The sequence below is a fragment of the Nerophis lumbriciformis genome, linkage group LG21 (genome assembly GCF_033978685.3).
Source record: "Nerophis lumbriciformis linkage group LG21, RoL_Nlum_v2.1, whole genome shotgun sequence".
Taxonomy (NCBI): domain Eukaryota; kingdom Metazoa; phylum Chordata; class Actinopteri; order Syngnathiformes; family Syngnathidae; genus Nerophis; species Nerophis lumbriciformis.
The window spans coordinates 28,893,805-28,906,153 of record NC_084568.2 but is presented as its reverse complement, the minus strand read 5'-3'; the positions used below and the strand labels follow the sequence as shown (position 1 = coordinate 28,906,153).

The window sequence follows — 12,349 nt, the reverse complement described above, 5'->3', positions numbered from 1 at the left end:
CGGCGGCGAATGGAACGCCGCTGCCGGAGGCGAGGCGGGCGACCACGGAAAGGCCACATTTGTGGCTGCCGAGAAGGTGGGCGTGAGTGGCGCCAGAAGTTCAGCAGCCGGAGAGTTCTGCGACTACGTCTCGGGTGTCGCTGCTGTTTGCGCCACTGGCGTCCATACTCTAACCTCCATACTCTAACCTCCGAGAGCGCCGCTTGCGCCGCCAGAACACCCGAGGTCGCTGAGACGACGAGGAGAGAGCAGACCTCGCCGTGGAAGCAGGAGGAAGCGTCGTCGTCGCCGTGGAAACAGGAGGAAGCGTCGTCGTCGCCGTAGAAACAGGAGGAAGCGTCGTCGTCGCCGTGGAAACAGGAAGCATCGTCGTCGCCGTGGAAACAGGAAGCGTCGTCGTCGCCGTGGAAGCAGGAAGCGTCTTCGTCGCCGTGGAAGCAGGAAGCGTCGTCGTCGCCGTGGAAGCAGGAAGCGTCGTCGTCGCCGTGGAAGCAGGAAGCGTCGTCGCCGCCGTGGAAGCAGGAAGCGTCGTCGCCGTGGAAACAGGAAGCGTCGTCGCCGTGGAAACAGGAAGCGTCGTCGCCGTGGAAACAGGAAGCGTCGTCGCCGTGGAAACATGAAGCGTCGTCGCCGTGGAAACAGGAAGCGTCGTCGGCGTGGAAACAGGAAGCGTCGTCGCCGTGGAAACAGGAAGCGTCGTCGCCGTGGAAACAGAAGGCGTCGTCGCCGTGGAAACAGAAGGCGTCGTCTCTGTCGGCGTGGGCGGAGCCAGAGGCGGAGCAGGCGGCTCTTCTGTCGGCGTGGGCGGAGCCAGAGGCGGAGCAAGCGGCTCGTCTGTCGGCGTGGGCGGAGCCAGAGGCGGAGCAAGCGGCTCGTCTGTCGGCGTGGGCGGAGCAAGCGGCTCGTCTGTCGGCGTGGGCGGAGCCAGAGGCGGAGCAGGCAACGGAGTATCTGCGAGTGGTGGATGTCTCAGCTGGGCTGCTGGGTTGGCCGTAGGGGAAATCATCACCTGCAGCGCGGTGAGAATACTTCCCAGCTGTCTCTCCAAAGCGTCAAGGCGGGCGTCTTGGCGTTCCGCCATGGCGTTGACGCAAGCCCCAAGAACGCCAAACTGTTCCTCCTGTTGTCCAAGTTGTTTGGCCTGTTGGTGCAATGCCCTTTTTACTTGGTCGGTCACTGCGGGGTCTCGTGTGCCCTGCAGCGATGGAGCAGGAGGTGGAGAGGATGGTGTTTGCAGGACCACCAGGGTTGATGGTGGCGTCAGAGTGGCAGGCGTCCGGGCTGTCGTTGTTGTTGCCGTGGAAACAGGTGCTGGTGCGGAAACCAGACTTGGAGTCGGTGCTGGTGTGGAAACCAGACTTGGATTCGGTGCTGGTGCGAGAACCAGCCTTGGAGCAGGTGCTTGGCGTGACTTTGGCGGAGGTGGCCTGGCCGGGGGTTGCAGCTTAGCATGCCGAAGGTCTGGTGGCGGAGGCCGGCATGGAGGTTTGGGCTTGGCTGGGCGCAGCTGTGCCCGCCCACTAGCAAAGCACCCAGTACTAGCCCCCCCCTCAAGAAGCGGATCCCAGACGCGTCTTGTGCAGTCTGGAAAAGTCTTTAGGGGTGGGAGGGAGGAGGTGAGGAGGTGGGTAGGCTCCTCCCCTTTTGATTGTCCAAATTGACTATTCTGCTCTTCAATAGTGGACTGTAGGGACGACCAGGAGGGAGAAAACAGAGGAGTGGGCGGAGCTTGAGCCATAGGGGGTGGGGCTTGAAAACCAGAATGTGACTGGTACTGACTAGACTTATAATTAACAAAAATGTCCTGATAGTATTTAATTGTTGAATTAAAGTCATTTGGAGGCGGCTGACAGAAAGAGGTGACTGAATTTAAAAAAATGTCTTCGTCTATGACGTCATCACCAGTGGACCGGATGACGTCATCCGCGCGGGTCTCCTGCTGACTGACAGCCCAATCAGTGAACTGTTTGGCAAAGTGAGTGATGGGATTACCAAACATCGGCGGGGGGGAATCCTGAACTGCTTGGCTGTGTTCTGGAGGGAAGAATTGCGGGGGTGGCGCGTCTCTGTCGCGAGCTGAAGCCGTCTTGTGCGACTTCCGCCTTCGCCGACGCGTGCGAGCGGGCTGGGAGCGGACCTCCCCGGGCCAGATGGAGTCGATCGGGACCAGAACACCTCCAGGTCCCCATATCATCTCCTCATCTGGATTGCAGCGGAGCGTCTCTGCCTCCATCGCTCGGAGGACCATCCACGCACCTTCTTCATCCACCTCCGTCAGGCCCGATGCGAAAGAACTCTTTGCTGGCTTCGTACTGTGACGACCGGGGCGCATGGTGATGCGGGGTTCGTTCTCTCAGGAATGCAGACGGGCGTCAGACACAGCGTGCAGGTAAGAAAGTATTTATTTAATAATTAACTTATACTGGAATAAAGAAAAGGGTGCTCATAGCACATAAGGCAAAAACTAAAAGAGCTAGCATGGGAGCTAGAAGGTAAAAAAAGGAGTTTAGCGTGGAAGCTAACAGGTACAGAGCCAGAACAAAAAGTCGTCAACTGTTGCATGAAAACAAACTACGAAGCCAGAACGAATGACAGGGAGGACACACTTAAATAATAATGTCAGTGATGACAAACAGGTGCGTGTAGGGAACAAACGCGGCAGGTGAAAATAATAAGCAGCCATGGCAACAAACTCAGGTGTACAAAACAGGTACTCAAGGAGTCCAAAACTAACCACAAACAAGTATCTTGAAAACGTAAATGAAAAATATGATCCGGGCAGCGGATCACAACAGCAATAACAAGTATACTGTCACAAGTATTCATTCCAAGCAGTATTCGCTTGCAATAACAAGTATACTATCAAAATTATTCATTCCACTTGCAATAAGTATACTGTAAAAAGTATTCATTTCATGCAGTATCCACTTGCATAACAAGTATACTATCAAAAGTATTAATTCCATGCAGTATTCACTTGCAATAACAAGTATACTGTCAAAAGTATTCAATCCATGCAGTATTCACTTGCAATAACAAGTAAACTGTCAAAATGATTCATTCCATGCAGTATTCACTTGCAATAACATGTATACTGTCAAAAGTATTCATTACACGCAGTATTCACTTGCAATAACAAGTATACTGTCAAAAGTATTCATTCCACTTGCAATAACAAGTATACTGTAAAAAGTATTCATTCCATTTAGTATTCACTTGCAATAACACGTATACTGTCAAAAGTATTCATTCCATTTAGTATTCACTTTCAATAACAAGTATACTGTCAAAAGTATTCATTCCATGCGGTATTCACTTGCAATAACAAGTAAACTGTCAAAAGTATTCATTCCATTTAGTATTCACTTGCAATAACACGTATACTGTCAAAAGTATTCATTCCATGCAGTAGTCACTTGCAATAACAAGTATACTGTCAAAATTATTAATTCCATGCAGTATTCCCTTGCAATAACAAGTATACTGTCACAAGTATTCATTCCAAGCAGTATTCGCTTGCAATAACAAGTATACTATCAAAATTATTCATTTCACTTGCAATAAGTATACTGTAAAAAGTATTCATTTCATGCAGTATCCACTTGCATAACAAGTATACTATCAAAAGTATTAATTCCATGCAGTATTCACTTGCAATAAGAAGTATACTGTCAAAAGTATTCATTCCATGCAGTATTCACTTGCAATAACAAGTAAACTGTCAAAATGATTAATTCCATGCAGTATTCCCTTGCAATAACAAGTATAATGTCACAAGTATTCATTCCAAGTAGTATTCGCTTGCAATAACAAGCATACTACCAAAATTATTCATTCCACTTGCAATAACAAGTATACTGTCAAAAGTATTCTTTTCATGCAGTATTCACTTGCAATAACAAGTATACTGTCAAAAGTATTCATTCCATGCAGTATTCACTTGCAATAACAAGTATACTGCAAATAGTATGCATTCAGAATCCTCCCTGCGAGGTCACCACAGGGTTATTACGGCGCACTTAAAAATGGAGCAACTTCTGAATGAGAGCTGGGGGCAGTCGGTCTCGTTAAACTGCCTAATTAGCAAGATCCCCTCCTTAATCAGCGTTTTTATGGACTGTCCACAACCATGGACAGACTGAGTGGCCTTCACCAGCGGAGGTCTGGGACAATTGGTAAGCATTAATTAAAAGTTTGAAGAAAATGTGTGTGTTGAGACCCTGGCAGAGGAAGAAGACACTGGGCAGCATAGACGAGTAGGAGTGGACCTCACACATTAGTCATGTGCTGATGGTGTCTGAGAGGCTATTAGGCCTTTGTCTCCTCATTTTCTCTCCTGGATTATTTTCATTGGAGAAAATGAGCACTTTGTGTGTGTCAGCACTCTACACCAGATTTACCACCTCTGCCAGGGCAACAACAAGGCCGCTGGCGAGTATTGTTTCCGGATTTCTTCATCGGATTATGCAAAAACAAGGTCATGAATTTGAATGAAACAGTGGGCAAAACAGAACACCTTAGAAATGTCCAGCTTTGGCCTCGGTTGTGCTCCAAAGAGACAAACACAAAGAGCAACATTACGTTATTTTTATCCATGGTGTCATAAAGGACCAGCCTGAACACAGTGTGAAGGAGAAGTTAACATTCAGTTTCAATGCCCTTCAAGGCGGGGCAACCTAGGTGAACAAAAGCATGAGATATCATGTGATATAATGTGTGATACAAGCAGTCATGCAGGGTTTACTTGTGTGTGATGTCATGTACGATACAAGCAGTCCTGCAGCGTGTTTACTTGTCTGTGATATCATGCTCGATACAAGCAGTCCTGCGCCGTATTTGCTTGCGTATGATATCATGTGTGATACAAGTAGTCCTGCAGCGTGTTTACTTGTGTGTGTTATCATGTGCGATTCAAGCAGTCCTGCTGCGTGTTAACTTGTGTGTGATATCATTTGTGATTCAAGCAGTCCTGCAGCGTGTTTACTTGTGTGTGATATCATCTGCGATACAAGCAGTCCTGAAGCGTGTTTACTTGTCTGTGATATCGTGTGCGATTCAAGCAGTCCTGCTGCGTGTTTTCTTGTGTGTGATATCATGTGCGATTCAAACATTCCTGCAGCGTGTTTACTTGTGTGTGACATCATGTGCGATTCAAGCAGTCCTGCTGTGTGTTTACTTGTGTGTGATATCGTCTGCGATAAAAGCAGTCCTTAAGCGTGTTTACTTGTGTGTGATATCATGTGCAATACAAGCAGTCCTACAGAGTCTTTACTTGTGTGTGATATTACGTGCGATACAAGTAGTCCTGCAGCATGTTTACTTGTGTGTGATATCATGTGTGATACAAGCAGTCCTGCAGCGTGTTTACTTGTGTGTGATATGTACGATACAAGCAGTCCTGCAGCGTGTTTACTTGTGTGTGTGATATAATGTGCAATATAAGCAGTCCTGCAGCGTCTTTACTTGTGTGTGATATCATATGCGATACAAGCAGTCCCGCGGCGTGTTTACATGTCTGTGATATCATGCGCGATGCAAGCAGTCATGCGCCGTGTTTACTTGCGTATGATATCATGTGTGATACAAGTAGTCCTGCAGCCTGTTTACTTGTGCGTGATATCATGTGCGATACAAGCAGTACTGCAGCCTGTTTACTTGTGTGTGATATCATGTGCAATACAAGCAGTCCTGCAGCGTGTTTACTTGTGTGTGATATCATGTGCCATCCAAGCAGTCCTGCAGCCTGTTTTACTCGCGTGTTATAACATGTGCAATACGACCAGTCCTGCAGTGTTTACTTGTGTGTGACATCATGTGCGATACAAGCAGTACTTGTATCGCACATACTTTTTCTCTGAAGAAAATACCATTTCGTAAGATTATGACATTTTGGGTCCAGTCCTCTTCCTTCTTCCTGCACCGTATCGTATGATTGCACACGTCTTTGTCCTAGTCTTGAGTGGCATAAGCTACCACCAAATGAAACCTCGGCTGTTACCGGTAACCGCGGCAACTCGGGGATGACACTTTCTACGTATGACTTTCTTAGAGGTCGTCATGAAGGGCGAGAAGATGTTGTCATCAATCACTTGCTTGTTGCCAACACTACGCTCCATCTCCGTCTTTTATTATTGCTCCTCTCAAAGCTCCGTCTCTCTAACTACCAACCTTTGCTCTCTCGCCACATCAACCTCTGTCCTTCCCGTCTGTCGCCCCCTTGGCCCCGCCCACTTCAGCTTCCACTCGTACCTTCTCCTTTGCCGCACCATCCATCTCCTGCTCTCCCTGCTGTTTTGTCCACACCTTTGACACCCCACCTCTCTTATTCTGTGCCACTCCAAGCGGCTGGAAATAGCTGTGGGCTTACGTTGGATGGCGGAATGGGAGGACGTGCACGTAGAGGGAGCGTGAAGACAAATGGGGAGCCCTCCTGGAGCCGCCGGCCCCGGGTCACGGGTAAGAAGGGAGGTATACCATGGGCTGGCGGCAAACATTCCCACCCATGCTGCTTTGATGCTGCCCACTCCGATATAGATCGTCCATGAGTGATATCGGCTGATATCGATCACATTGACAGTTCAACAACATCAACACAAAATCTAAACTATTTTTTTTAATTCTATTTTACAATTGTTTGATCAAAACAAAGTCAATAACTAAACACAAGTACAACTACTACTCACTTAAATCCTTTGGCTTGTGCCCTCAATGTCCTCCTATGTCCGCGGAATTATTTTCTGATTACATTAACAATAATGTATCAGTCATATTCTGATACTAGCCCTGGTATCTGCATCACAAATGTATGGATGGATCCACCTTCCTCTTATGTGTGGTGTCCTGACTATGACAACAGTTGTTGTTACTGGTGAATACCAGTAACAACAACTGTTGTCCATCCATCCATCTTCTTCCGCTTATCCGAGGTCGGGTCGCGGGGGCAGCAGCCTAAGTAGGGAAACCCAGACTTCCCTCTCCCCAGCCACTTCGTCCAGCTCTTCCTGTGGGACCCCGAGGCGTTCCCAGGCCAGCCGGGAGACACAGTCTTCCCAATGTGTCCTGGGTCTTCCCCACGGCCTCCTACCGGTCGGACGTGCCCTAAACACCTCCCTAGAGAGGCGTTCGGGTGGCATCCTGACCAGATGCCCGAACCACCTCATCTGGCTCCTCTCGATGTGGAGGAGCAGCGGCTTTACTTTGAGCTCCCCCCGGATGGCAGAGCTTCTCACCCTATCTCTAAGGGAGAGCCCCGCCACCCGGCGGAGGAAACTCATTTCGGCCGCTTGTACCCGTGATCTTGTCCTTTCGGTCATAACCCAAAGCTCATGACCATAGGTGAGGATGGGAACGTAGATCGACCGGTAAATTGAGAGCTTTGCCTTCCGGCTCAGCTCCTTCTTCACCACAACGGATCGATACAGCGCATTACTGAAGACGCCGCACCGATCTGCCTGTCGATCTCACGATCCACTCTTCCCTCATTCGTGAACAAGACTCCGAGGTACTTGAACTCTTCCACTTGGGGCAAGATCTCCTCCCCAACCCGGAGATGGCACTCCACCCTTTTCCGGGCGAGAACCATGGACTCGGACTTGGAGGTGCTGATTCTCATCCCATTCGCTTCACACTCGGCTGGTATTCATATACTTAACTATTTCTTGTTAATAGCTGCTACTTCCTTTCCATCAAGCACTTTTGTTTGGTGTTGTTTAAAGCTAGTTTAGCCATTAGTTTAGCTGTTAGCATACCTGCTCCTGGCTTGCTCTCGGTGTGTAACATGTTTAGCTTTGTCCTCCATATACTAAGAAATGCAGTTTATTTGGCGTCATAGAGGTGATTATTATTAGATTAAGGGAGCGGCTACACACTGTGTATGGAGCTGCTAGCTGCTTCTCAGCCGGGGGACTAAAAATAAGTGAAGTTAAGTCATAAATCTTGGATGGCGATCGCGATCACATGCTTTTTAACGAAAATCAGGCAATCGATCAGCACCTCCCGACTGTTGTTTGTTTTCTTTCAATGTACATATATTTTGTCCTGCAGTGTTAACATTTGATGAAAAGACTGGAGGGTTGTGACATTCACAAACAAAGCAAATGTTTATTAACGTGTACGATGGCATTAAGACGTTGCATTGCTTTATTTTAGCGTGACATTAAAGGAACATTGACATCCAAGGCAGACACAGCGGCAGCTTTGCACAGATTTGCAGCTTTGCCCTCTTTCTGCTGTGACTGCAGCTGGGACTGCTGCACGAGGCTACTGTGAACCTGACCGCCTGTGAGTGCTCCGTGATGAAGTGGCAGCACCCGATTCTTTTTATGTCTCCACAACATACCAAAAAGTCGCTTTCGAGAAAAAAAGTCGCTAAAAGGAGTTAAAAATTCTTATATATAATATATATGTATGTATGTATGTATATATATATATATGTGTGTATATATATTTATATATAGCGAATTTGTGGGGACGTTAATGCTGAATGTGTGCGTATACAGTAAGACATTTTGTCCCATTTTTATGCAGCGCGTTGGACACAACCTTAAGCTTCAGTCTATCATTCCAAAATAAGAAGATAAAAAAAACTTCCCCCCTCTTTCCTTCCCTCCTCGCGCTCTCACCTGCGCCGCCATCCCTCGCCTCGGTTGGCCCTCCTGTGGGATTCCCTCAACAGCTGTCATGCAACATTGTGAGCGTGAAAGGAGATGATCTATGGCTTCCACACAGGAGCAATTAGGCTAAAGAAATTCAGAGTGGAGAAAGAGGGAGGGTGGGAGACGATGAGGAGGAGGTTGAAACAGGGGAGGGGAAAAGAATAGAAAAGAGATGATTCAGGCTTTAAAAAAAGAAGGAATATGGTCAAAGCAAATGCTCTCGGGTGATGGTGGTATGAGGAAAGGAGGAGGGAAATAAATGATAGGAGAGCTACTATGTTGGAATTGCAAGTGTAGAAAAGATGGAGTGTAATTAGGCCCAGAGATCCAAACAATAGGAGGGATGGAGCTGGGAGGAAGGAGGGGGTGAAGGGTGAAACGAGAAGAGAAAGAGGGTGAAAGAAAGGAAGGACGGGGTGGAAGAATGGAGAGAGAGGGTGAAAGAAAGGAAGGACTAGGTGAAAGAAAAGAGAGAGAGGGTGAAAGAAAGGAGAGACGGGGTGAAAGAAAGGAGAGAGAGGGTGAAAAAGGAGAGAGAGGGTGTCAGAAAATAGAGAGAGGATGACAGAAAGGAGAGAGAGGGAGAAAGAAAGGAGACGGGGGAAAGAAAGGAGAGAGAGGGTGAAAAAGGAGAGAGGGTGAAAGAAAGGAAGGACGGGGTGAAAGAATGGAGAGAGAGGGTGAAAGAAAGCAGAGAGAGGGTGAAAGAAAGAAGAGAGAGGGTGAAAGAAAGGAGAGAGAGAGAGAGGGTGAAAGAAAGGAGAGACAGAGAGAGAGGGTGAAAGAAAGGAAAGAGAGGATGAAAGAAAGGAGAGAGGGAGAAAGAAAGGATAGACGGAGAAAGAAAGGAGAGGCGGGGAAAGAAAGGAGAGAGAGGGTGAAAAAGAAAAAGGAGAGAGGGTGAAAGAAAGGAAGGACGGGGTGAAAGAAAGGAGAGAGAGGGTGAAAGAAAGGAGAGAGAGAGGGTGAAAGAAAGGAGAGAGAGGTTGAAAGAAAGGAGAGAGAGAGGGTGAAAGAAAGGAGAGACAGGTTGAAAGAAAGGAGAGAGAGGGTGAAAAAGGAAAGAGAGGGTGAATGAAATATAAACAAGTATCAAATAATTCTAGTTGCATATTACTTACACATACAAAGTCTCCAAGGTAGATATGTACTGTATTAGTAAATATCCAGTATCAAATGTGTCCACATAATTCAATGTGCAAGTAAAAACCCATCTTTTAGGGAAAAACTGAAATAGTGCAGCAGGGTAGTGCATGGGAAACACATAGAGTAGAAAGAAAAAGCAAAGCAAACCGATCCAGCCCAGTCCAGGATCAGGTAAAGGAGCCAGCGCAAGTGATGGCAAATGAAGGAAAAGCGAACTTGGAAACCAAAATAAGAGCGCTGGATAGGAAATAAAACAAAATACAAGACACTATTGTTAACTTACTTGAGATCATGACAATTTTAACGTTCTATTCTTTAGTAATCCTATTTTTACAATGTGCCCATAATGGCCTCCGGGCCGCACGTCAGCAGCAACATATGGAGTGGTCTACTGCAACATTTCACTGCATCTGTCACTATCCTGCACAATAAAAGCCCCGCTCACCTGAACATGGCATCATTCATACTTTTACAGCCTTCCCACCAGCGCCGAGGAGCATTTGATTGAACACAACATCTGGAGGGACGCCTTGTTCTCCGCTATTCCCTCACCAGATTCCAGCCACGGTGGCGACAAAGCCTTGACGGGCTACACGAAACAATTAAATACCGGGAAAATGAAATTACTGAAGCAGAAAATTGATTTTTTTGTAGTGAAATTATGAGGGAAAAGTCACTTTGTAGGCATATTAGCACTCTGTTTCATGTTTCTTCATGTGGCTTGACACATCTCCTCTTTCTATTTCCAGTCCAGTTGAGAAGTTAGCACATTTGGTCTGAAAAGCTATTTCATCAGTTGCTTTGTGATTAATCAGTGCAAGGAGGTAAAGAGTTAGCCTTGAATCGTTGTATCAGTGGCTCACCTGCCAGCCTGCTCTTTTCTTGCCTGTCCTCACACAGACAGCAACTTCATACTGGCCAACGCTCAGGTGTCCAAGGGCTTCCCCATCGTCTACTGCTCCGATGGCTTCTGCGAGCTCACAGGCTTCTCCAGGGCGGAGGTCATGCAGAAGAGCTGCGCGTGCAAGTTCCTGTACGGCCCCGAGACCAGCGAAGGCATCATCCTCAGCATCGACGACGCCTTGGAGGGACGCAAGGAGTTCAAGGATGAGATCATGTTTTATAAAAAGACAGGTGAGCGCTGTTGTTGTACCAGCAGTAATGTCCTTTTCTCAAGAGGACAAAGTCCATTTTCTACAAATGTACAATCATCGCTATTAGTTGGTTCCAGACACAACCGCAAAGCAGGAATAATTATTTATTCATCAAATATTTTCATAGTTAGAACAAGAGATGTCCGATAAATGCTTTAAAATGTAATATCGGAAATTATCGGTATCGGTTTCAAAAAGTAAAATTAATGACTTTTTAAAACGCCGCTGTACGGAGCGGTACATATCCGGTAAAACACGGACATAGGGCATACTTGCCAACCCTCCCGATTTTCCCGGGAGACTCCCGAATTTCAGTGCCCCTCCCAAAAATCTCCCGGGGCAACCATTCTCCTGAATTTCTCCCGATTTCCACCCGGACAACAATATTGGGGGCGTGACTTAAAGGCACTGCCTTTAGCGTCCTCTACAACCTGTCGTCACGTTCGCTTTTCCTCCATAGAAACAGCGTGCCGGCCCAGTCACATAATATTTGCGGCTTTTACACACACACACAAGTGAATGCAAGCATACTTGATCAACAGCCATACAGGTCACACTGAGGGTGGCCGTATGAACAACTTTAACACTGTTACAAATATGCGCCACACTGTGAACCCACACCAAACAAGAATGACAAACACATTTCAGGAGAACACAACATAAACACAACAAATACCCAGAACCCCTTGCAGCACTAACTCTTCCGGGACGCTACAATATACACCCCCCGCTACCACCAAACCCCGCCACCCCACAACCCCGCCCACCTCAACCCCGATTGATTGATTGAAACTTGTATTAGTAGATTGCACAGTACAGTACATATTCCGTACAATTGACCACTAAATGGTAATACCCGAATACGTTTTTCAACTTGTTTAAGCCTGGGTCCAAGTTAATCAATTCATGGTAAAGTTACATTGTTTAATGCATTCAGCGGGGCATCACAACAAAATTAGGCATAATATTGCGTTAATTCCACGACTGTATATATTGGTATCGGTTGATATCGGAATCGGTATTTAAGAGTTGGACAATATCAGACTATCGGACATCGGTAAAAAAGCCATTATCGGACAGCTCTAGTTAGAACACAAAAAACTGTTGGCGAAATTCTAAAGACAGTTTTTAACATCATTATTCAAAACCCCATAGTCATATTTACACTCGTTTTACACAATATAGTGGACATCAAACATATATATGGAAACTTGATTTATGAACTTCATTGGTTCTTGGACAGGGTTCGTAAATCGAGAAGTTCTTATAGTGAAGCGCATGTCCCCATAAGAAACAATGTAAATGTAATTGGTTCCGGACTTGACAAAAGCTTTGAACACAATATAAAGTGCTTTACAATACTGTATATCAAACAAAATAACAGGAATCAACCGT

The 12,349-nt window shown here is 46.6% G+C and overlaps 1 protein-coding gene across 1 annotated transcript in view; it reads left to right on the top strand.

The window, feature by feature from the left end:
• kcnh8 (potassium voltage-gated channel, subfamily H (eag-related), member 8) overlaps positions 1 to 12,349 on the top strand; it is a 154,871-nt gene that overhangs the window by 40,986 nt on the left and 101,536 nt on the right. Inside the window, exon 2 of the mRNA XM_061982496.2 lies at positions 10,701 to 10,934. Coding sequence (XP_061838480.2) covers positions 10,701 to 10,934 — 234 coding nt within the window. The remainder of the gene's footprint in view (positions 1 to 10,700; positions 10,935 to 12,349) is intronic.